Consider the following 26,120-nt stretch of genomic DNA (forward strand, 5'->3'; position numbering starts at 1 on the left):
GTCTCGTCTCCTCTCGTCTTTTTGGTCTGTTCTGTGGCAGTTTTTTGGACCTCGGGGACGCGACTGATCATATCGACGGGGTTTTCTGTCAACGGTCGGCCGTCGGCTATCGGCTATATGTGTCCCGGCCCTTAGAGGTGCGTCATCGTCTACAGTTAGCTGTAATTCTTTTAAATGGAGTTGTCATGAGACAATATCTCACTCAAGTAATACGGGGAAACCCAAAATAATTTACTTCTTAAAAGGTTTTTTCCCAGAAAAAGGTTTTGGTCATTTGATACATAGAAAGTTGCTGGTCCCACATTTGTTGTTGATGTGCAGTCATTTCAGTGTTTAGTAGCTAACTTCATGTCTTCTGAAATGACTTAATTGACTATTTGATACTAATGTGGAAATGTTTATTGGCACTGTGCCCTGTCGACTCTTTTAGATTGCCCTATATGAAACATGTATGGTAAATCTTGCATTATTACAAAAAAGAAGCCTTTGCACCACAGTGAAACACAGCTTATTTTGTTGTAAAATATAACTGTGTACATCCATTGGTTTGACTCAGACATTTAAACATTGTTCATCTCTTTTGAAAAATGTTGGCGATTTAAAAGTAGAGCACTTCATCAGTTTTTACACATTTATGCAGAATTTGCAGTTTCCATGTTAAAGTGATGATGAATCCCTTGATGTTCATAACCGAATGAGCTGAGATATAAATCATTATTTGTATCCAACAAGGAGCTTGTAACAAGGAGAGTTTGGTGATAACTTTCAGTTATTTTGAGCTGGTCTCTCCCTGTTCATTCTGTTTGAGTTTGTCCTGCCTGCTCTCAATGTGTTGATGCATGCGTTGCGTTTGTTGCTCTGCAGGTGATGCCAGTATTTAAGTAGTTCATTGGGATGAAACCCATGTGATGTTATCAGATGGCTATACTTGCAGCTGGAATAGGACACCCGCCAGTGGTTGAATAGGAACTCATTGGAGGGAGGAGTGGGCTCGATCCTGAGCTTGGCCAGGCATATTCCCACATACACATCCTCCAGATGCAGGTGGCGGATTCTCAGCGATGCGCAATAGATTTTTCTCGCTAAGTCTCCAGAGAAGACGTAACCAGTCCCAGAGCAGAAGGTGGGATACTTGTCCCCTCGGTACAGCTCAGGGGGCATGTACCACTTGCTGATTTTGTTTCGGTTGGGTGCATAGCCTCTCATGTTATTGCCTGTGAAGTAGTTCTTCTTAGGCTTCAGCTCTGGCCTGAGCAGATTGTAAATGAGGTACTCTGTGTTGACGAACATGTCGCTGTCCGTCTTCATGACGTAGCTGGCTTGTGGGCAGTAAATTGCCACCCAGTTCATTCCCATCAATGTCTTTATGGTCAGGTTATTGTAGGAATCCATGAAGTCCTGCTGAATTATATCGTGATACCTCCGGCTCTCTGCTTCTAGCATCCTTTGTTGTAAAAGTCCCAGCTCTCCTTCATTTTTTCCCAGCAGAAACAGCCGAATGAATCCCACATTCGGAGCCACGCTCTCGTTCCCCCATGTCTGCCTTATGGCATTTCTTGCCTCCACCTGCCGAGCCTCCGTGGCTATCAGCAACACCAAAAATGGTGCGGGTCTGCTGTCAGCACATTTGTCTGGCTCGTTGATAATATAAGTAAAAGGCCCATGGGTTATTGTGCTACTAAGATCTCTCTCTGCACTTTGGCTAGTGTTGGCTGCTAAAGTGTTCAGAAACTCAAAACCTGGGTCTCCTTGACGGGAGGTGACACCCTCCTTCTCAGGGGAGCTGATGTTGGCATCAGCCTTGAAGGTCGGCTGAGGAACAATGACAAACCTCAATGTTGAATGTGGGGCGCTCATGTTCCTTTTGGCTTTGGTGGTATGAAGTTCACCACCTCCATACACCACAGAATGACCTCTCCACCGCAACATACCTGTGAGCTTAAGCAGCCACACCTGGTGGACCAGAAAGGCCAGTAGACCCAACAGTGAGAGGAGATAGAAAATTTTTGCTGTATGTGCACAACAGTGGCGTCGTCTCCACTGCATGGTTTCGGCAGGACTAATTCACTCAGTCGCTTGTAGGCCAAACCTCAGTAGTATCTGACTAGTCCTTGATCCCAGGAGGCAAAGTGAAGTCTATATGGTTGGTCACTTAAGGAACTATGACCCGTTGATGATCTCTAATTTCAGTGTATGTAAATCACTTGACACTCACAGACAACGTTGTTGTCTGACAAGCCAGCTGCAATGTGTCCATTCTGTCCCATGTCTTGTGATTGCCTAGGAGACAGAGTGTAGGATATATTTGAGCAACACGATGGATACAGCAGGTCACATTTAAAGCTGCTATACTCAATATTTGTATATTCACAATGGATAAAATGACTACATCAGTGTTTCCCCTACCATTATACTGAGGAATTATTGATTCATCCTGACAACGACTGATGCGTTTTAATTCAGGACAACTCAATCATATTGTGGAATTTACAAAATTCTCCAAAATTAAGAATTTCCCGTATATGCATTTGCTTAACGTTTATCTTACTTATTGGCAGTCATTTAATTCAAATGTGTACCATGTAGTTTTATGACTCTAATCTTTAGCTTTGTTTTTGTTACCTTCTCTGGTGTCAGGATCAGTAAAGAAAATGAAAGAAAGTGATTGTATTATGAAGCTGGGCTTCTGGATTGAGTTTTCAATATGAAATTTGTTTCATATAGAATATATTTAAAATAGCAAATTTAGTTAGTGAATTAAGCTTGAATATTAACACAAATTTCATTTTTCTTCCCCCCTTTGACTCATTCCTGCACTAGTCTCTTGTGGCTCTACAGATGACGAACAATATAATGCTAAAATACTAGTTGTACAAACCTTTTACACACTGCCATATAAGAAAACTCCTAAAGGTGCACATTTTTAGTACTCAGTTGGGTAGTGTTTGAACAGCAGGCTACTGTAGATCAAAATAAACTCTGTATACTTTTCAAGGAGTTACTTTCACATCTTGTTTACTGAACTTTAGGAATATCTTATGTTTTCAGGACAAGAATAAACTAGGGATGCACCGAATATTCGGCCACCGAAAATTTTCGGCCGAAAATGGCCCAAAAGGGCATTTTCGGTTTTCGGCCGAAATAACTTTATCACCGAAACAATACGGCCGAAAATGTTGTGATGACGCAAACAGAAACCGCGACCTGCACGTGTGTCAGTACCCGATCCGTTCCACCTGCAAAGCGTCTCCTAAGCAAAGAGGTTGAGACGGACCACGGAGTGAAAACAATGAAAAGTACGCTCTTGGAGTCTGTCAGCACACGTTTCAGTGAGATCTATTCGGATCCTCAGCACTTCATCGCGACTGTACTTGATCCGCGTTATAAAGACCATTACTTGGATGCGGAAATAAAGCAGGGCGCACGAGAAATGATCCAGGCCGCGATGGATGCGGAGAACCCGCGTGGAGACGGAGACGGAGCAGCGCCCAGCGCAGGAGATCAGAGCGCAGAAAAAAAGACTTGTCTCGCTGCACCAGATGAGGGGCATGCACCCTCGTTGTCTGATATGTTCAGTGAAATCCTGCAAGAAAGTGCCTCAATTAATAATAATAATAATAATAATAATAATAATAATAATAATAATAACAATAGGTAAGCTATTCTGTTCTTAGGCTACTGTATACTGTATGTGACTATCAGATTGTAGCCATATTTCTGCTAGATATTTTTTTAATTAAACTTTAATATTAATTTATACAATTGCAATGCCTTGATTTTAGTAAAGTTAGTACACAGTCATAGCCATAAATGCAATGGTACTAATAATTGGCTTAATTTCTTTCGGTGTTTCGGTTTCGGTTTTCGGTCTTGGTTTCCTCTTTTTTCGGTTTTCGGTTTCGGCCAAGAATTTTCATTTCGGTGCATCACTAGAATAAACAGAATATGTTGTGCTTCTATCAACTTAACATTCGTTTGCTCTTGAACAGCATCCAGATGAGGAAAGGTTATAGAAAGAACAGCCTGTGTTTGCGTGCTGCTAGCACCCTGAAGTGGATTGTGATCTCCCAGTTTTTTACTGAATTACACACTACCCTCTTAAAGGACCCCACCAAGACAAAGAGTGGTTTGTGAGAGCTCGCAGGAACACTGAAAAGACTTCTGTTAGCTCTCTTGCATTCTTGCATGTGTTAACAGAAATAGAGATGGTGTTTCCTTTTTATGAAGGCACACCCTTCACATCCTGTACGGTACACAATAACTGCTCATTTAATTAGCAGCAAGAATTATTTCTTCAGCGTAGCGTTGTGTTGATGCGCATTTGCAGCATGAACTCACCCGTTTTTATCTAAGTACTCGTCTCTTTTGGGCATCCATTGCTTCTGAATGTGATGAATTACAATCCTCACACACTGATCGCCCTCTTGGTCACTGCTCCTACTGTGCCTTTAGCCAAATCACAATCGCATACTGCTTGGGCTCGACAACTCAGACTCATAAATTTCCTCTACAACATGTGACAAATCATTCTCTTCTTTTAACCCAACCCACATGTGGCTGTTGCTCATAAAAATGTGAAAATGTAGTCCTCATCCAGGAATTTGGAGCTATCTACCACATGCGTCCACAGGCATGTGTTAGAGCTCCAATGTTGCAGTCTCTCCATTTGCCTTGGCGCATTGTCCCCAGAGGCTTGATGCTAACGGTGCTACTGCCTTTGGCCAAAGAGTCAGTGGTTGACAGTTAGCTGCAGCCCGGGGTCCTTTCACTGCCCTTGCTTGTCGTATTGTGTATATTAAAGCAGCAGTGCATAGATGGGATCATCTCTGGACAGTGCACAAGCCTTCCTTCCTCAGTTTGTTCTTCCATTACTGTGCTGGTCCTTGTTTTCTCTCGCTCTTCTTCTTTGATTCACATGCTGTCATGTTAACATCCCTCCCCCCATGTGCCTCTTTCCTTTTTTTGATTTTTGTTTCCGCTTTCCTCTTCTCACCCTCCTCATTCAGCAGCCCCTCGCACTCCACTCTGTGCTGTCGTCGTGTTGTCTGTGAGAGGGCTAGAGGGGTGAAAGCAGCAGGGTAGGAGTAAGATGAACAGGATGTAGCGCTGTGAGTTGTGTGTTCGTTGGGAAATACCTCTCAAGGCTTGGTGGCAGTACGCTCTCCCAACACGTCATGCCGTCTCTGCTGCTGTTGCTGCCTGCTCTGTTAAAGGGGAGGTGGGGGGGGGGAGGGGGCTTGGGCTGCTGACCTATTTGTATTCACAACCAATCCAGAAAGAGGAATAAAGCATTATCTCAATTTATCGTACTGTGAAGTAAGAGGTGAGGGGAGAGATGCCTTCATGTCGGCACTTCCACAAATCTTAAAGGTTAAAGATTGCCTAATATGATTTAAAGATGTAAACTGTCAGGTTACAGCTTGCAATGATGGACAGTGCAACTCAAAAGCCGGTTTAGTCCCAGTCTTAAACCTGCCAGTCTCTTGTATTGGATGATAATTGAAGACCGATAACAATGTTTCCTCTACACTCATTCAGCCGTGGTGATCGTGATTCTAATTCAACCACAGTATGAGTAGGGGAAGTGGTTTTCATTGGCGGTTGCCGGTCATGGTCCCTTTTTAGATGCACTCTGCCCACCTTTTATTGGGCTTAAATTGAATCTCTTCATAAACTGACGGTTAGACTAAGCTCTCTCAGCAGACATACTGGTATTGGCTGGGAGCTATGTTCTCTAAGCAGCCAAGAAATGGATACAGTAGGCTGTATAAAATAAAAAGTTAAAATAAATTGCAATCCTTTAAATGCTGTATTGTAAAGCTGTAATGTGGAGCAGAGCATATCTGCAGACAAGCTTTGATTGGCAGGGATGGACTGACCTGGTGTCAGTTGACAGGATGGGGATGAGGCTTACTAGCTCCTTCATACAATTTTATTTGCTAATGCTGGATAGTCTAAATGATTATGAGCTAATTGATTTATACATTTCTACTGAGGAAACATGGCTTGAATAATGTATTTCGAGGGACCTCTTGATCGTGCTAACAAGCTACGCGGAGGTCTCTTACATGTGTAACAGTTTAAAGCTTTACTTTTCGATTTTTTATTTTATTTTTATTTTTTTAAGCAATATCATGACCCAAACTTTTTATGGGTGTTAAAGATATATTAATTATAATATATATCAATCATATGTATGAAGCATAAACTATCTTACCATTACCACTATAAAATAGTGAAACTTTTTGTTCCAATTCCCCATTTAATTTTAATTAATGATGTGATAATTTACCAGGCCCATCAGTTCTTTAAGAAAAAAAAATTGTCAAAATGACGTCCATTACAATAAAGACTTTTGCTTAAATACACAAAAGGTTAGAATTACAATTTTAAATATAATTCATTTAAATTAAATTATAAATAATAAATTATTAATAATTATTTTTTTTTTTTTTAACTGAAAGGGTATTAGCCTTACTTTCCTTTTTGATTGCAATTGGTCTGGCATGTTGAACACTTGGAATTCAAGCATAATGCACATTAACTGTCAATCATATCCATTGTATATCCAAGTGTATGATTTGAAAATGAACTGGCAACTGCTTTTCACTGATGGTTTCAGCTTTCAGTCTTTTGAAAGAAGAAGTAGCCGATGATTAGGGCTGGGTATCGTTCAGAATCTTTCGATCCGGTGCCAATTTCGATACATCAGTTTCGATAACGATTCCTAACGATACTTTTTTCGATACCATATGTTTTAAAATCCATTTCAACATCAACAAAAATACATTAAACACAAAGCTTTTATTTCCACCTTAATTGTGAATCAAAACAGTTATCAAAATTAAAAAAATCTGGTAAAACTGCTCACTCAGAGTAACATTAATAAAAGTGCCTTGCCTTGCAAGCTCAGCCTGTCAGTCAGTCATCAGGGCAGAGAAACCACCGTTTTGGCTGCTTGTAAGAGGAAGTGGAACGTCAACAGCACCGCGACCGCTTTCGGCTCGCCATTAATATCATATCGCAGCAAACGCTGTCTGCGTGAAGTTTTAAAAAACTGTAACCACACTAGAAACCAACCGTGACTCTCTGTGACTTCAACAAGACTGCAGACAGTTTACTCCGTCTGCACCTCTCCGTGTGCGTATGTGTGTGTGTCGGTCGGAGCTCCGCTCTGTGTCAGTATGCAGAGAGGACAGATAAGCTTGCGCTTACACGCTAAGACGCTTTTGGAACCGAAATTTGGCACCGAAAGATAAAGAATTTTTCGATACTCATAGGATTGGAATATTTTTTTCGATACAAAAGTATCGACGTTCGGTACCCAGCCCTACCGATGATTCACCAGTTTCTCACTGACTGGTTGGTCTCACCGTAGCAAGCGCGATAGACGGCCACAGACAATGCAGTGGCACAACAGCTGATCAATTTGTGTTGAAACGATTGGTCGACTAATCGCTATCGCTAGCTAGCGATAGCTAGGTGGACAAATTCATTAACCCAGCTGCTGTTTTAATCACTGCAGGAATTGACACTAGAGCCCGACCGATAAAGGATTTTTAAGGCCGATAACGATACAAATATTTGGTGATTTAAAAATCAGATATTCCGATATATCGGCCGATTATATATTAAAAAAAAAATAATCCAGAAACGCGTAACAAAACAAATAGATTTTCCTAACATTAGTTATTTGTAGTTATTTATTAGTCCTCACTAAAATAATATGATAATGCAATTTAAAAATAAACTTGTTTGTTTTATTGTTACAACAGAACAGAGGAACATCAAAATATATTAAAGTTCTGATAAATAAAATGTATAAGAATACAAACTGAAGGTATGAATCTTAAAGGGTTAAACACGAGTGTTGCCAACAGGGACGTTTTAGAGCGCCCTCTGGTGGACAAACTATGCAACACCAACACTCATAACATGGTTGATGGGTGTTTTGTCCGTTTTTATTTTATTTTTTAAAATATTCATTTATCATTATTTATTTGTCATTATAAATGATTAATGAATATTTAAAAAAAAAAAATATAAATGCCGATACCGATAGTTCGGAAAATGGCTAATATCGGCAATACAAGCCCGCCATCGATCACACAACACAAGCAATTTGAAGGCTTCACAAAGCTCTGGGAAATTTTTATGGGTAGTTTATTATTATTTTTTGGTCTGCATGTGTCTGTCGCTCCTCTGTCAGTGTGAGCTCCAGCCTGCAGGAATGTCACTAGATAATGGATTACTGCTAGACCCCTAGTGTTGCCCCCTTTTTAAAGCCCCTAACACCACCCCCACCCCCCCAACATACGCACAGATACATGCACACTCGCACACACACTTACTTCTACAGGGAATTAATAGTGACCTGGGGGGAGTGGAGGGTGAGCAGCTCTCGACAAAGGAGCATGTTTTCTAAGGAGAATTCTATTAACATGACAAAGAGGGTAACTGCTTTTCTTCTTTTCCCAAAACCCAACTTTTTTTTTCTTAATCTACATTTTCTTCTCAAAACTTTATTCCTGTGTGTCAACGTCTTATTGGTTGTTGTTGAGCAGTCTTAGGCCTTTAGATTTACATGCACAACAACACACAGAGCAACAAATTTGTTTGCTGCATCATTTACATGGTTAAAGGCATATTACGTTTTATTAATATGACCCTTGGGTGTTGTGTTTTCCAGGAAGGAGCATCTGCTCGGAAGGCCCAGACCCCAGCACTGCAGCCTGTCCCTCGTCCAGGTTGGTTAGATTCAAAATATCTACGTCTTTCATGCATATGTCTGCTGCTTACAATGTTTTTGTTAAGGTAGCATAATGCTAATTTGTTTTAATACCTGCCTGTATTGGAATGTACAAGTTGTTGTTCTTGTTCTTGTTCTTCTTCTTCTTCTTCTTCTTCTTCTTCTTCTTCTTCTTCTTCTTCTTCTTCTTCTTCTTCTTCTTCTTCTTCTTCTTCTTCTTCTTCTTCTTCTTCTTCTTCTTGAGCTTCCAAAAAGTTGTTTTCTTATAGAATAGCCTTGGTAGCGGAGAAGGTTGTTAGCAACTACAGAGTCCCACAAAAACTGGGTTTTTGAATTGTTTGCTGTTAAACCAAAAAAGATTTGTATTGTGAAAGACTGTAGCCCACCAAGTTTGGCTGCGTGATATGGCCAAAAAATACAATCTTGTCGTTTTGTTTTTAAAACTTGGGCCAATTGTGTATCAGTTTCTTTTCCTGCAAAATGCCGAAATACTAATTTTAGGACTTAATGTGCATGACAGTTAAGAATAACAACAGACCTGGACCACTAGAGATGATAGTGAGAGGGACACAAATACAAGTGTTTTTTTTTTGTTTTTTTTTCCCAAATGTTATGCAACATCCCAACCTACCATCATCTTATTTATTCATGCATTATTTTTTATTCTGAAAGAGCAGGAAATCCCTCTCCTGGATAAAGAAACTACAGTATAGATTGTAACAAAGCAGCTTTTCTACCTATGTGACGTTTCACAGAATTTTTCAACGGTTAAAAAAATGTTAAATCTCTGTTCCCTCCAACATGTGTTTTAGAAATGTAGAAAAAGGGTCTTATCATAGCACCCTCACCTACTGTCATTATCATCTGTAACCTTGACCTGACTGACAAGGGGCTGGTTGTGAAGTCCAGTCTGTCCTGGCTGTGGGAGGTTTTCCTCCCAGTGATGTCAGTAAATGTCGAGCAGCTGTCTGCATGTGTCATTTGGACCCACAGCTTCTGCAGGGACAGAGGGGGGGAAATGCAAGGGGGTAAGCTTTGCTTCAGAACACGAACCTCCTTTGGCGCCATTTTGATGCTACAAAGCGATCACCTTCCGTTAGCATTCCATTGACTCCCATTCATTTTGACGTCACTTTGACCGCGAATAACTTTACATCTGAAGCGTTTAAAGACTCTATTTGTCCATTGTTTATTTCTAAAGAAACACAACAATGTATAAAAGGCTCCATTACCTTGTACCTCACGTTATGGCTCCGTAGCAGACGTTTTTGTAAAAATAAGCTAACGATTGTTTCATAACCAAGCGACTTACTGTCTCATAGTAGAGGAATTACCGTATAGTACAGGAGAAGCTCGCAGGCAGTTTCGACTTACGTTAGCTGTTTCAGTTTAATTACTGATGTTAGTTAGCAATAATTAGCCTGTGCCTATGTTATCTCCTTACATATACCTACGCTCTCCATCTTTGTAAGATTGGGAATGATTGAGATTTCTCTTGGCACAGCTAACAGAAGACTTCCAACTTTCAGACAGGTTGCTCACGTAACATTTACGTTGTCTCTCTCAGTTGGAGGCTGCGCAGTAACGCTCAGCGCTCACCGGAAAAGTGCTTCTAATATCTTTCACTGGTCTCCGTACAGAGCAACGGGGTCTGTTGGTCCATTATATACTGTCTATGGGAAAATGCCACCTTATCCTACCAAACAATCCAACACACTAGTAGCTGTTACATTTCAGTTTTTGTAGCTCCAGGGGATTTCCTTTGTACATTAGCTTCTGTCTATACGATATCCATATATACTGTAATTTGACAAGGCAGGATGGTGCATTTAAAGCAACATTAAGCAGCTATTTTTTTGTTTTCTCGTTTTACCTCTACTGTCCTCTGGCTGCTCTGTCTCGACTCTTGGTGGTTTACAGAGTTCCCTCGTTGGACAGAAAGTTGTTGCTAAAGTGGTTACTGCTCAGGCTGTATAGCTGCCATCAGCACAGTATAGCTGTGCTGCCTGAACTTGGATCGCCAATCAGCAGCCTCCACGGACAACATGGCAGACGCGATGAGACAGAAGAGAACATGGAGAAAGCTGAGACGAGAGTCTCAGGCTTTTAGTCGTTGGCTAGTGCTTCGCAAAAAAAAAAAGCTGGAGGATAGACGCCGAGCTGGCCATGCTTCCACTATTGCGCCCAGTTTTTTGAAATATCAATTTGTGCCACATATGACCATAGCATAGAAAATATGCACATGCTTTCTGGATCAAACTGCGTCTGTAAAAGGGACCTTTGTTTGGAGAGAAGAATCACATGTCTGTTTTAGTTTTTTTTTTTTTTTTCTTGCAGAATATGTAAGAGCACAACAAAGCATCATCAGTCTGTGTGTTGTAAGTGATGACCACCTGACTGGTTGATTGTGACACATTTGTCCTACAGCAATGATATTAATGATATAAATAGAGGTGTTCAACTTGATAGATGAAGAATATTTAAAGAAAGGAATGCCGGAGTTTACCTCTTGCAGATTAAATGGTCTACATGTGCCCTCACGGTCTTTCATTTCTTTGATTTTATTTTAGCTTTTCATGTGAGCCATTTGCAGTAAATAATTTCACGGAATCATTCAGTTATACACCCAGCTGAAGCATTTAATATTTGTACTAGTTATTGCAATTATTATTTAGTAGATACTTAATGTTGTTGGTGGAAAAACAGACCTGTAACAGTAGAAAAGCAAAGCAGTTTCATTTAGGGATCATTTGTATCATTATTTTGCCTCTCTGTGAAATGGAGCTTTGAATGTCTGCCCAAACCCGATTTGGGACTGTAATTTCTCTAAATGTTCCCAGTCTTGAATTGCGTCGGGTTTGTGCAAATTTCCCTGTTTTTTTTTATTTAATTTTTTTTAATCGGGCACAGGGCCCAAAACTGCTGCCTTGGTTCAGGCTCAGGTGAGGTTTAAACAGAAGCTGTGTGGGTTCTTTGGGTCCAGTCATAGTTCTACTTTGAAATGTAATGCGCTCTACAAATGTGTTTGTGTACATACGTTCTTCTTGTCTTTTTCCCTCTAGTTTCACAAGCCAGACCGCCACCTAATCAGAAGAAAGGTACATTGCGCTTACTGTTTTTGGCACATAAAATACAGTATACTGGGATGTTATATAATGTGAACCAACATAGGCTTTCTCTTCTGTCAGATAACTGCCTTTTATTTGACTGTCTATGCAACACAACCCGTTTTATCATGACTTTCTCGACAGGGTCCCGGACACCCATCGTCATCATCCCTGCCGCCACCACCTCACTCATCACAATGCTCAATGCTAAGGATCTCCTGCAGGATCTAAAGTAAGTATACTGTTGCTTGTTTTATCTTTGGGTTTATTTTCTTTTAATCTGCTCATTGCTACACTTTGAAGCATTAGGAATGAACATGTTTTTGGGGGGGAGGGGTTACATTTTAAATGGGTAGAGAAAGTTGTCAGGGAATACACAGTTATTCGTATAAAATGGTGAACAGAATTGGGCCCCAAATTTATTTCTCTGGCACATCCATCCCTTTTTTCGCCGAAGTCCTCAGCAATAAGTAGTATTAAATAAGTTGGAACGTTTAGAGACTAAAACTTGATTAATGTCTTAACAGGGTGGTCATTGTTGGCTTGTCGTAATTATATAACACCTGCATGAGAAGATGCTGGTGATACACCACCGCCAAGATGGAAAAGACTGATACACATGTAACACTATTATTTGTAAACTGTGATGGAACAAGGGATGGCAAAGGATGAACATCCAGTTTTTAATGTAACAGTGATATAATCAGGGCTGCAAAAGATCTACTTCTAATACCAATCTAATAAAACCCATTATCTTTGCTTGGAATGAGCTGTAATAATAGCATGCCATGATGAGGTTTAAGCCCAGAGGAGAAGAAATGGTAGGTAATACTGTTGGCTTGTGTGGCCAGGAATGAATTATGTTTGGAAAACTAATCTAAACACATAGACATCACAAATGATATTACATAATGACAGCTCAACTTATAACTCGTGTTTAGGGATGCACGGATATGAAATTTTATTATTGCTGTTATGACCATTTACCAATATGATATATCTATGATAATCATTCAATAATTTCCAATATATTGTGCATCACTAGTCATGTTAGACTGACAAAAGGACAATTAACACAAATACATATTTGCATATTACACTTGACCCGTTTCCAAAAAGTTGCTGTAAATGTAGAAATTGCTGTAATTAACCATAACTGTGCAACAATCTGTTACATCTAACGTGATAATACAGACAGTCTGCCAGTTTCTCTCCTTATTCTAATTCAATGAGAGAGAGTAAAGCCTACAGCATTACATTATACAAACCAAGCTAATAAAATAAAAACAACAACCTGGAAATAATCCTGAGGCCTGGATTTCTTTCAGTTACCAGGCTTCACCTAACCTAACAACCACGGTCCCGCATAAACTGTGTCACGACGGTGGTTATCAACTAGTTCAGTTAATCCCAGTCCAGCGGGCACGTTCAAATAAGAGAGGTGGTGTTTGCACAGCATGACCAATCGCAAACCTCTACCAGAGCCGCATATTTTACATAAGAAGAGCAAACTATAATTCTACATAAATATGTTGTATAATAAATAACATAATTCAAACCGATGTGCGCATTGGCAACACACGGCTCAACAAGCAGACAAATAGCTGATACGTAATTCCCTCCGCTGAAAATCTATAACTTTCATAAAAATACCCATCAGGGAATGTTAACAGGGTTGTCGGTCTCTAAGTGTTTTATCTTTTCTGAGCCTCTCTCTCTCTCTTTTTTTTTTCTCTTTCTCCACACACCGAGCTCCAACTGATCTTCTAAGGACAGTGACGCCATTATCAATCGAGTATTGATTGGTCGGTAGGCGGTGCTTTAACACCGGTTGATCTCTAATCTCCAACATAACCTGCTCCCGACCAGGTTAGGTGTTCAGCATAAGTTACCACGGCAATTGAACCCGGTAACAACTGATCCACCGTCGTGATACACAAATTCCTGGGTTGAACCTGAAGTTACCTCGTTAACGCCAAATCTTGCTTCGTAGTACAGGCCTCCCGTTTCATATCTTTCTTTGTTTTTCTATAACATTTAATAAGCAGCAATCAAAGTTTACGGTTTCCAGCCATATGATGGGAGTTCATCAATCAAAAACCCCAAAGCTGATTTGAGAAATTAGATTTTCAGTGACATGTAAGCAATGTGTAGCTTCTATAAAATACTGTAAATGAGATAAAGTAGTAGTATTCATTTTCTTTGTGCCATACCAGGTTTGTCACACCAGAAGAGAAGAAGAAGCAGGGTATCCAACGCGACAATGAGGTTCTGCTTCAGAGGCGCAAAGACCAGATCCAGCCCGGTGGCACAACACTAAGTGTCACTGTGCCGTACCGTATCATTGATCAGCCGCTCAAACTGGCTCCACAGGACTGGTAAGCATTCCATTCATGTTTGCATGTAATTTACAGTTTCATTAATGGCTTATTAAAATGTTCCCACTGAACAGGAACCTTGTGTGGAGAGAACCAGCGCGGGCATAATGTCAGCATTTCTAACTTACTTTTTTTCTTTTACTACGTTTTATTTATATGTAGCCCAATATTACAAATGTACCTTAAGGGACTCTGCAATCTGTACAGCATACAACACCCTCTGTCCTTACAACCCTGTCTTGGGAGAGAAAAAAACCTTTTTAAACAGGAAAAATGGAAAAATCCTCAGGAAGGGCAACTGAGGAGGGATAACTCTCCCAGGACAGACAGATGTGTGAATAACCAACCTAATAAAATTACAGTATAGACAATCCATTTGACAAATATGATAAATAATCTGAGCCTTTCCTTTCATTCTAAGAATGGCAAGTTACCCTTGTACAGCCTGTTTGCCTTAGTCAAAGCATGAAAACAGTGACGTCAGTCCACACCCACAGATGGCTCAGCTTTTGACACCAGTGTCTGAGATTGAGTCATTGGTGTTGGTCTAGTCTATATCCTCGACGTTCCACTTCCGGGATTGCGCCGGTGCCGCTGGAAATTCTGCTGCATGTCCTCTTTTCGGACGTTTTCTTCGTGTTGGCATTTTAAACTCCAGTGGATTTATGAGGGCTATGGTTAACTGCTCCTCAGATCTCTGCAGGGTAAATCCAGACAGCTAGCTAGACTATCTGTCCAATCTGAGTTTTCTGTTGCACGACTAAAACGACTTTTGAATGTACACATGTTCCGCCAAAACAAGTTCCTTCCAGAGACTATTTTGCAGCACAATGATTGTGATTGGTTTAAAGAAATGCCAATAAACGAGAGCATGTTTTTCTCCCATCCTAGAATGCTTTGTGGACTAGCCAGACCCTCCTCCGCAGCGCTGTGGAGGAAGGTCTGGCAATGCGAGACTAGTGTTTGACAAATATGAGTCGGGATTAAACATGCAGCCTTTTGAGGATGTTTGAGAATTTGTGTTATAGTCTAATCGTTGCAAAACACTGCCCTCTTTGTGTTCTCATTATTAGTTTTAGATTTTTTTTTTTTAAAGGGGGCACTGTTTTTTTTTTTTCATTTGTTCATTTTGTCTGTATTTTCATTATGTTTACACATTCGTAATAAAGTAATGCCTTACATCCTGTCGACATGGTGGCAGTCTGGTGTGTGTTGCACCAGGGTTGTCAACACCTCAGTCTTGCCTCATTATATTACAAAGAGCATTACATCTAGCTGCTAACAACACAGTTCAAAGATACCTAATGTCACAAGCATTAAGCATTAAACCTTGGTATGATATCAAGCAGCATTACATCACCATTAATATTAACTGGTGGCAGATGACTAGGTTTCATGTTAAATGCATGTTTGATTCTGTATTTTGTATCCAACTGTTAAACATAATGTCTCTTCACAACAACAACCAGCGATTGTGTGCTCCTGCAGGGATCGAGTGGTGGCTGTGTTTGTGCAGGGTCCTGCCTGGCAGTTTAAAGGCTGGCCGTGGCTGCTGCCTGATGGATCTCCTGTCGACATTTTCGCTAAAAGTGAGTAATGCAGATATATAAAATAATATAATTCTGCTTGTTACCGCTCCTCAAGTTTGATGATTTCCTGTTTTTCTCTGATATGGGGGTTAGGGGATTTTTTTTTTTAGCACTGGGGAGAGGTCTGTCCAAACCGCTAACAACACACTACCTGAACGCCTTTTTCTAGTCTCCCATTTCACTCTCCACAACGCTGTCTTTGGGCAAAAAGTCTTTCAAAAAGTTTATTTTTCTTGTAATGTTAGCCTTAGTTATTTATTTCTTACCTTGATTTTGGTGTCTGCATTTCAAAGCCATCTCCCGCGGTGACATTTTTGGTGGAGCTCGTCGTTTAATAGTGGACTTGGAAGAAAGCGAACATTTTGACATATTAACAATATGTGGAGTTAAACTGGATGGGCCCAATAACCTCTGAATAGTTCTACTTGTTGTTAAATTGCAATGTGAGCGGCAGCCAACGGGGGCGGGGGGGTGCATTATGTCGGCAGGATCATTTAAAAGGCAACCGCGACTATTGTGCGTCTGCCCTATTTTTGATAGCGTGGCGGAAGAAATTTTGCCGTGTCGCACCGCCACAATAAAATCAACATAGAGGAAACACTGAGCTCAGTCAGTAAGGAGTTGGGTTGGGAACCGGAGGGTCGCTGGTTCAAGTCCCCATACGGACCAAAGTATGGTGGTGGACTGGTAGCTGGAGAGGTGCTAGTTCACCTCCTGGGCACTGCCAAGGTGCACTTGAGCAAGGCACCGAACCCCCAACTGCTCGGACTTCCTTTCCATGGGCAGCCCCCTCACTCTGACATCTCTCCATTAGTGCATGTATAGGTACTGAGCATTTGTGTGCAAATAAGGCCTGTGTGTAAATGTGTATTATTATTATTATTATTATTATATTATTTAAAGAGTGAAAACATTGTAATTTCCCCTTGCAGGATTAATAAAGTATAAATTATTATTATATGTTACCTTGGACTCGATGTAAATGTGATTACAATTTTTTGCCATTTTCTGACATTTGTATAGACTAAACAACTAATTATTATCCACATTCAGCAGCAGGTCAATTTTTACCAGCCCACTCCACAAAGTTGTCCACCAGCGCTCTGTAGCTACTACTCCTCCTGTCCATCCCTTATACACCCAACAACTGCAGAGTAATCAGAAATATTCTGTAGGTGACATGCCTCTGAGTTGTACTGAAAGTCTGTGGTGGATACAGTGGACAGAAAAAGGAGACAGCACAGTCCCCTGTGGAGCCTGTGCTGGCCATCTGATCTGTCCCTAACACTGTATTGTTAAATCTTATGAATTCAAAGCACGTCCTGTAGCTACCATCCATACAGTACAGTATCAAAATCAGTTAGGATAACTTTATGGGGTCTAACCTAAGTCTGTCACATCATATGGATACAACTATAAAGATGCAATTTGCCTGTTCCCAGCATTAGCACAACACTTTGCGATGGTTAGCTTGTTACCTGTGACGATATATGGTAAATGTAACATCTCTTTCACTCAAAAAAAATGTCTGATGTTGAAGTGGAAATCAAGAGAACAGTGGCAGCGCCACACCAGTTACAGAACAACATGCATCTCAGTGTCAGTCCAAATTAGGCAAAATAAGCAGTTTGAACTCACTGATGTAAAGCCATTTATTTTCTAAGTGTTAGGGGAGTTCCGACTCAGAGGAGGAGAGGTTAGTGAGGCCAGCGTCTCCACGGCAGGTGACAGTGCGCACGGATCCACTGCGCCACGCATGGATGAAATAATGAAATAGTAAATAGGACTACAGTAACAGAAATATGTGCAGAATTAAGACCGTCAAGACGGCCCAGTGTTTGGTGGACCGGGTGAAAACATTGTAATTTCCCCTTGCAGGATTAATAAAGTATAAATTATTATTATATGTTACCTTGGACTCGATGTAAATGTGATTAAAATTTTTTGCCATTTTCTGACATTTGTATAGACCAAACAACTAATTGATAAATCAAAAAAAAAATTGAAGTTGGTTATGACAGCTTTGTAAAAAAAAAAAAAAAAACAAAAAAAAATTCTTTACAGGCTGGATGTGAAAGTTCTGTGTAGTAGGTAAACCTAGCTGGCAATATCTGCTGTTGTGATGTCAAGTCAACAAACTTGAAATCTCTGATTTCTTGCACTGTAATCAGATGAAAAAATTTAAAATCTTAAATGCAGGAATTTGTTAAAGTGGAATTTCCTCCAGGAAATGTGTACAGCTAGCAGGAGATAAGTGTCACACTGCAGCAGACACCGATCTTTATAGCTAACAATAGTCTGTTTATTGTTGGTGTTACTATCAAAATGCAAATGTAATAGTGATAGACTGATTTTATCGGCCGGACGATATATCGGCCAGATATTTGCGTTTTTACGTGTATCGGCATCGGCTGATACGCGGCTGCTGTGTTCGCCGATAGTTTTTCCCCAGCATTATTTACAGACAGGCGTCCACAGGCAGCTCTGTGTTGCTGGAGACGCTGCAGTTCACGTGCAGACCATGCACTGCCCCTCCACTACTAGCACCATGGCACTTTTAAATTACAAATATAGCACTTTATTTCAATGGCTACTTTTGACGTGTTGACAAAGGACATTTTGTGATGACCTGATTATATCTGTCTTATAATATGTCAGCAAACAATGCATCACCAAGGCTATGTTGTAGATGTTGATGAAAGCCTTTTACCCTTGCATCGTTAACCATATGCAGTGCACCCATCCATATGATGCACATTGCACACATAATTTGGGTGATGTGAATGTAAGATGATTGCAGAAGTGACACTGATCTGTGTTTTTGTTTATTTTTGAAGAAATGGCAGAGCAGATTCCGAAAACAAATCCAGTGTGGCAGGGTTTACATTTTTATGATGTAAATTGAGGGAGCAAAAGCAGTATCGGCTCCAAATATCTGCTCAAGAAAATCAGCAGCCCGTATCGGTCATCGGCTAAGGCTGATGGAAAAATAAATCTGCATCAGCACTAAAAAATCCATATTGGTCGATACCTAAAATGTAATAGCTATAGCTGTAATAGATGGCCATTTTGTAAATAGCATTTTGATGACCGTAATTTCAACATGCAGCATGTTCCACATGATCGCCTGGTTGTTTTTGTTGCAAGAGTGGTTAAAAATCCTTTCACACATTACAGTGTTATTACGCCGGCTTTGACGGCTGCTTGTTTCCTTCCGCCCTCAAACCAAATTCATCCATAGACGTGTGTGCATACATGTTTCCCCTCCAGTTCGAGCCTTTCATTTGAAGTATGATGAGGCAAAGATAGACCCCAACGTGCAGAAGTGGGATGTGACTGTCCTGGAGCTCAGCCGCCACAGGCGCCATCTGGATCGGCCCGTCTTCCTGCGCTTTTGGGAAACCCTTGACAGGTCTGTCTTCATTCTTGTGCACATCTATTTACAGTGGCTTGCACAAGTTTACACACCCATGCTAAAGTTGACTAAAAAGAGGAAGAAAAAAAGCATCTAGTATCCAGTAGCAGTATACACAGCCCTATGTTAAATTCCCATAGAGGCAGGCAGATTTTTATTTATAAAGGCCAGTTATTTCATGCTATGCATCCTGATAAAGTTTTGGCCTTTGGAATTAAAATAGCCCCCCCACATCATCACATACCCTTCACCATACCTAGAGATTGGCATGGGGTACTTTCCATAAGATCATCTCTCAATGCAAATCAAACCAGCTATTAGGCTAACAGACATAAAACCATGCCAATCTCTATGTATGGTGAAGGGTATGTGATGGTGTGGGGCTATTTTAATTCCAAAGGCCAAGGGAACTTTATCAGGATGCATAGTATCCTGGATCCATGAAATAACTGCCCTTTTAAAAAAAATAAATAAATAAATAAAAAAAAATCTGCCTGCCTCTATGGGAATTTAACATAGGGGTGTGTATAATTATGCCCCCTGTATTTTAAGGAAGAACATTTATTTATTTACGATACATTATTGATTCACAAAGAAAATTGGTGTCCTTAAAGCTTGGATTTTCCAAATTTTTTTAATTAAGGCATTAAGATCAATTTTCAAAAGATTGTATCTTATGGTGTGTAAACTTATGCAAGCCACTGTATACCCATCTATCTGTTTCCTGTTCTACTGTTTCCTGTTATTGTCAGTAATGCTTATACAACATTAGTTGTATAAAATTATGTTTAAAATTCATGAAGACCTTGGCATTGCACAAACTCACCCTTCTTCATCTCTTCTTCGTTTCTCAGATACATGGTGAAACACAAATCTCACCTCCGGTTCTGAGCCCAGATCACAGCGTCCATCTCCGAAAATCCTACAAGTGAATTCTTCGACCCTCCAACTCTCCTTGGTCCACCTCTTGCAGACGTAGCCCCTCTCATCCGAGCTGCCATCCCATCTTCTAACATGATCCCCATTGTAACAGGAGAAGCAGGACACATTATCCAGCGGATTCCTCGGGGACTCCTAATGAAATGCGCTGGATATGTTGCTCTGGACACTGGAGGGGAGATTTAGGGGATTTTTGTGTTTTTGTTGTAATTATTTTCTAATGTTTTCATGAAGTAAAAAAAAAAAAAATGTTTTATATAAAAAGGGCAACATACTGTGGAAACAATTTAAATGCGGTATTAAGCAAGATAATGGGGTCCGAGGGAGAGGAGATTTTCATTTTTTCTCTCTCAATAATACAGAAAAAAAATTGTGAATTCAGCTCAGAGAGAAACATGAAAATGACTCATTGCAAACTAAACGGCCACTGACTTTGAGGAAACAGACTTCCTTTACACTTATCTTTTTCTTTTGTTTTGGGTGTTTGTGGTCTGAATGTACATATATGATATGATGAAACCTGTCAGATCCAAAGTTTCTTTGAGCAGAGAGGACGACACAGGTAAGTGATTTGTTAATACTACTCTGCTCTGGCTCAATGAGATGATCTCAGTCAAGTAGCACATCTCTTGGTTATGCAATGACCTGGTTAAAGTTGTTTTCCTCTTTGTTGGAGTTGTGCTAGAGACGAGAAATGATAAAGTGTTGCTTTAAGTTGTCACATGAAAATAGACAATAAAGCCTCAGAAACAAATGTGTACAGCCTATTGTAGATCATTAGTGTTCACTTTATCAATATTATTTTCCCTGTAGTTTAATTACGTGCGTGTGTGTTTGTGTCGGCGTGTGTGATAAGTAGGGTGGTTGGAAAATCTGGCATTGCGGCTGGTGTGATCCCAGGTTGTCTCTTGTTTAGGTTTAATTTGAATGTATGGGAATGAAAACGTTTAAGGGTGACCTGACAAAGAGCAGTCCCTTTAGGAGACAGGAAACAAGGCTGGATTACCAACAGGGCAAAGAGGGCAACTATGCCTGGGCCCCAGACCTAGAGTCTAGGCTAGGGGACCCAAACAATTCTGTGTGTCCGTTGCATTTTAGTAATTGTATTACTTGTAAATTTGTTTGGGAATTAGCACCAGTAAAGTACATCACTTTGCCAGGTGGTCAGAAACACGACTCCCTATGAATGCTAATGCAGCTCCATATCTACTAGATGTGTAAAGCGGGAACTGCTGCCAGAAAATCAGATTTAACTAAATGTTTTATACATGAATTTTCAAGAGCCAATTTTTCTATGGGGCATCTAATTAACAATAGGAGGTTTTCCCACTACTTTTAGTATCCCAGAATGTATTTGCAACTCAATTCACATCAGTGCTTATAGGCCGGGAGCCAGGTCCACTCCTCAGGGTGCTTTTTTGCTACCTTTTTTTTTCACCATTATTTTCTATTATCTTTTACCTTGGGCCATCACAAGTTGATAACGACCACCCCTATCTCAGCCCCGTTTGGTCTCGGGGGACCAAGAAACACCCTTTTTGGGAAAAGCTTTTGGCAGAATGATGTAATTGTGAATATTAAGGTACTGCTGCTACATAAATGGTTATATAACCCTACAATTGCACAGTGTATCCTGACACATAGGGGGAACTAGCAGAAAAAGATTCTGGGGATTGCTGCCTTTTTGCAGTCAAATATCACCCTCAACATACCCCAAAAGACAAAAAAAAAATGTCTGTCCCCCTGACAAATTGTCATCAAAGTTCTCCACTGTACCTCAAATTGGAGAAAACAGAACTTTCAAGCATTACCATTCCATATGGGATTAAGCATATTTTTTGCATATGAACAATATCTTAAACAAGAGTTGAGACTTGACTTATGTACGGCTATATTATATGAAGTGAATTGCATGAAAATGTAATGGAAAAAATGTTATGCCCCTAGGTGGACTGGGGTCAGGGTGCAACATAAGGTACAATCACACAAAATCAATTAACCAAATGTGAGATTTATTGAAGTCCACAAAGTCCTCGCAACACAAGGAATAAAGATGACTAGTGTGCAGTCTGTTATCAAAAAGCCAACCTTCAATTGAGTAAATGTTAGTAACCTGTACAGGTAAACATTCTTTACAGCCAAATGGCAAGACTAAAATAAAGCTCAAACATAAAATAGAAAACATTTCTTTGGCTCTTAGATCTTTTTGCTGCTTATCCATGCTGTAGTTTGACGACTGGTCATGTTAGTGTATTGTATTAGTGTAGAATATAAACTCCATTTTCCTCTTCCTCATCTTCACTGAATAAACTTTGAATTCTGATTAAGTATTTATCGGATGGACCTTCCCTTTGCCTTTGAATGCTTAAGTGCAGTCAGCACCAGTGAACGCATGCAAGGCCAGAAGAGCTGCAGTGATGGTTCTACATTGAATTACACCCAGGGCCAGACCCCCTTCGAGCAAACAAACAAAATTGCAGAATTACTATATTATAGTGTATATTTATTTTAAGTTCTGATAACTTATAATGTCATATTTTGTGGAGAATTGTGTTCATTGTCTTTTGAAAATGGTGGAGGTGGTTGCAATAGTTAAATAACTGGATTCTCAAGTGTGTTTTTCAAATGTTCTAATGAAGGATTTGTGCAGTTGAGAAATATAATTTTCTCTTTCACTTATGTTATAATAAAATATGTATATAAATGTGCCAAACATGTATACACTCAAATGTAACAAGAGCAGAGAGCAACAATAATATAAAATATTAAGAATAATGTGCAAATTAAATATAGAATAAATATTCTAAATAGCACAAATCCTTCATCACACAAACGTGAAAACACACTAAACCTGATCGTTCTGGCCTTCCTTGATGCAAAATCATCAATGATGTCATTATATGAAATTTGATCCCCTATTGAATGATTGATACTGACGGAACCGTTCCTCTGGACATGGTTGACCTCAGGTATGACTTGATCAACTTTAGTTTTGAAAAGCTCCTGTCTGATTGAGCCACAGTGACTGGCAGAGTAAGTGCAATCCTGAGAGCAGTCCAAAAGTTAAGTCAAATGACCAGCTTCTTTTGGACTGTCCTAGATCCAGACTGAAAACCAGAGGGGACAGAGCTTTTTCAGTTGCAGGTCCTAAGCTCTGGAATGCTCTTCCCCTCAATATTAAAGCAGCTAGCTCTATTGAGTCATTTAAATCACTTTTAAAAACTAATCTCTTTGAAATGGCTTTTAACACAAGCTGAGCTGTGACATTGTTAATATTGTTTGTAATCATGTTTTTCATGTGTTTTAATTATTATTTCGGGGATACTATGTTTTTAATGGGTTTTTACTCTTTTTCTTCTTGGCTAATTAATATGCTTTTTATGCTGTTACCGGTATTGGTATCTGTACAGCACTTTGGGGCAGGAGTGACTGCTTGTAAATGTGCTCTATAAATAAACTTGACCTTGTTCCCCCGTCGGCATCTGGTCTATCTCACATGTCAAAGATGATGTTGACAGTTGATGACTTGGCATAATACAGGAGGATGAAGGAAATGTCAGAGTCTTTTGCTCTGACTCTAACTGTTCTGATGTGAGGCATTTTAGTTTGGATATACTGCATGTAAATGATCCGCCTCACATCAGTTTCTTCATGTTTTGAACAGATCTCTGGTAGATGTTCTTTTGAAATAACTCCAGCATCGCTTTCTATCTTGAAAGCAGTGACGGACTGGGATCAAAAAACGGCCCTGGCATTTGCAACACACTGGCCCTATTTTTGTCAACAACCTAGCTTGGAAATTTGTAACTCTTTCCACGCACCGTGCGGCTGCATGCATAAAATAACTTTATCAGTAGTGTCCATAGGGGTGCATCCCTTCTGGCATTTGCCCAAATTCCAGATGGCCAGTCCGTCACTGCTTGAAAGCTTGACCAGCCTCTATGAAAATGACAGGCCTTCGGATGATGTCTTCCAATCATATCATGAGAGCTCCAGTGATCCAGAAGTAAATGAATGAGTGCCTTCTTGTTTTCATCATCTGTGAGAAAACCATTCCAATCAGCGGGTCGAGGAACATTCAGCCCATTAAATATGAAACGTTCACCACAACCTCTGTAATCTCTCTCAGCTGATTTTGGTGAATAAAGACAGCCAATGTAAGTGTCTGTGCTGAATGCTGTTTCAGCTTCAGCAGGTAGACTTTTGAAGGTGCGATCGGATATAGTCTTCATTGTCCGTGGTACATTGCGCGTGTAGAATGAGGAGTTTCCATCTTGATTGAGAGCAAATTGGCTTGGAGAAGGAAGTTGTGTAGCCTATTCTGAGCATCTTTGATCATGTGATTAATTCCTTTTGCTTTGTTGTTTTTTGCGAAAAAGCCATTGATTGTTGAGATGGAGTATGGCGTCAGAGTCATGGGATAGGTCATTAGGTCAGAGATGCTAATTTGTGACTTAAAGGGATACGCCACCGTTTGTTGAAATAGGGCTTATCACGGTGTCCCCTAGCTCTAGATAGGTGGGCCAACGCATTTTTTGTGTATGCATTGTTTTAGTCCGGTGCAACACCGGCAGCGCCGCCACTAGTTAGCTTAGCGTAGTGAATGGAATCCTATGTTGCCAGTTAGCATGTTGTGAGTAAAAATGAGCCGACAAAAAAACAACCTAATTACTTGCACTGAGACAAAAAATGCGTTGGCCCACCTATCTACAGCCAGGGTAGAGGGTGATAGCCTAAGCCCTATTTCTTTAAGTTCTTGTGATTTGATGAAGATCTGAAAGATAAACCCACTTGTGGCCTTTCTGGTTTGATGCCACAAGCTTCCTTTTAGGTGTGGTAGACGACATTGTCTTGAATCTGTTCCTCTTGATGGGTTCAAAGAAAAGGAGCTTTTTGTTTGAAGTCGGTCACGGATGAACTTCTCTTTTTGAGTTTTGCCATTTTTCAGGGCATTCAGCACATCATAGCGCACCTCTTCTGGCATAGCTGCTCCTGAACTCAAACTTGTCAAGGCTGAGAAGTCTCAAGCTGAAATGGGTTGATAAAACTCTGAAAAGCTTGTACTGTTTGCTGCACTTGCTCCTCAGACCGAGTGATTCGTGGTCTGAGATCTCTTTGTTGCTTCTCTGTATGTTCGCCTTGGCCACTAGTCATTTCCCACATGGCTTTTACAAACTCTCCTTTGGCATGGGCAGTCAGGATATGATGTCGGCTCGCTTCCTAATTACTGGTTATTCCACAGATCCCAGCAGTTTGACTTGAATCAGTCTAGAAGTAGAGTGGGCCCCTTACACGTAGAAAAATATAGGACACCAATCTCCCACTAGAATCATTCTATTATCATTCTATAACCAGAAAAATATATCAACTTACCTCCAAAATTGTCTTTGCTGAATAACTTCACGATGTGACATGAAGGGTTAGGGTGTTGGTTGGTTAGTGCAGTGGTGTAGTCTACATGATACGCAGGTATATGCAGTATACCCACTAAGAAATCTCCAGGATTTCCATATACCCACTTAAAAATGTGCAATGATACGCAACAACATATATTTTTGTGACAGAACTTTCACTTCAGATATTTGTATTCACAAATACGGGGTTGAGTAACGTGACAACAAACAAAACTAACACTGCAGAACAGGCAGAGAGACTTTTCTCATCTTTCACTGACCCGCTCCTCGCTGAACGAGTGTGTATTGTGTGCGTAGCGACTGGGCCCCAATGCTCCGCCTACACTAATGCCACCATCCTCCCTTTACCACATTTAAGACAAATATAAGTAGCCTATTTTATTTTGTCCTTGTTGCTTTGGGATCAACTTTTGTGATCCAGGCTCAGGTCCCTGATGTGAAAGCCCCCTTATTCCTTTATATTCCTTTATATTTTTGATATTTTTTGAATATCAACTGTGTTTTCCTTCTCATAGGATAAATAAAGATA

General features: G+C 40.2%; 2 protein-coding genes across 2 annotated transcripts in view; one reads left to right on the forward strand and one right to left on the reverse strand.

Annotated features, from left to right (window-relative positions):
• cdc73 (cell division cycle 73, Paf1/RNA polymerase II complex component, homolog (S. cerevisiae)) overlaps nt 1–22,507 on the forward strand; it is a 34,133-nt gene extending 11,626 nt beyond the window's left edge. Inside the window, exons 11-17 of the mRNA XM_039815943.1 lie at nt 8,690–8,747; nt 11,812–11,847; nt 12,001–12,088; nt 14,073–14,234; nt 15,723–15,823; nt 19,094–19,235; nt 20,093–22,507. Coding sequence (XP_039671877.1) covers nt 8,690–8,747; nt 11,812–11,847; nt 12,001–12,088; nt 14,073–14,234; nt 15,723–15,823; nt 19,094–19,235; nt 20,093–20,129 — 624 coding nt within the window. The 3' untranslated portion in view covers nt 20,130–22,507. The remainder of the gene's footprint in view (nt 1–8,689; nt 8,748–11,811; nt 11,848–12,000; nt 12,089–14,072; nt 14,235–15,722; nt 15,824–19,093; nt 19,236–20,092) is intronic.
• LOC120568424 (beta-1,3-galactosyltransferase 2-like) lies at nt 385–5,193 on the reverse strand. The gene is made up of 2 exons (XM_039815948.1): nt 4,339–5,193; nt 385–2,280 (listed from the first exon to the last, which is right to left on the reverse strand). Exon 2 carries the CDS (start codon nt 2,044–2,046, stop codon nt 766–768), a length of 1,281 nt encoding a protein of 426 aa, XP_039671882.1. The 5' UTR covers nt 2,047–2,280; nt 4,339–5,193; the 3' UTR covers nt 385–765.
• Nucleotides 22,508–26,120: the final 3,613 nt, after the last annotated feature.

Source organism: Perca fluviatilis, chromosome 11 (assembly GCF_010015445.1).
Source record: "Perca fluviatilis chromosome 11, GENO_Pfluv_1.0, whole genome shotgun sequence".
Taxonomy (NCBI): domain Eukaryota; kingdom Metazoa; phylum Chordata; class Actinopteri; order Perciformes; family Percidae; genus Perca; species Perca fluviatilis.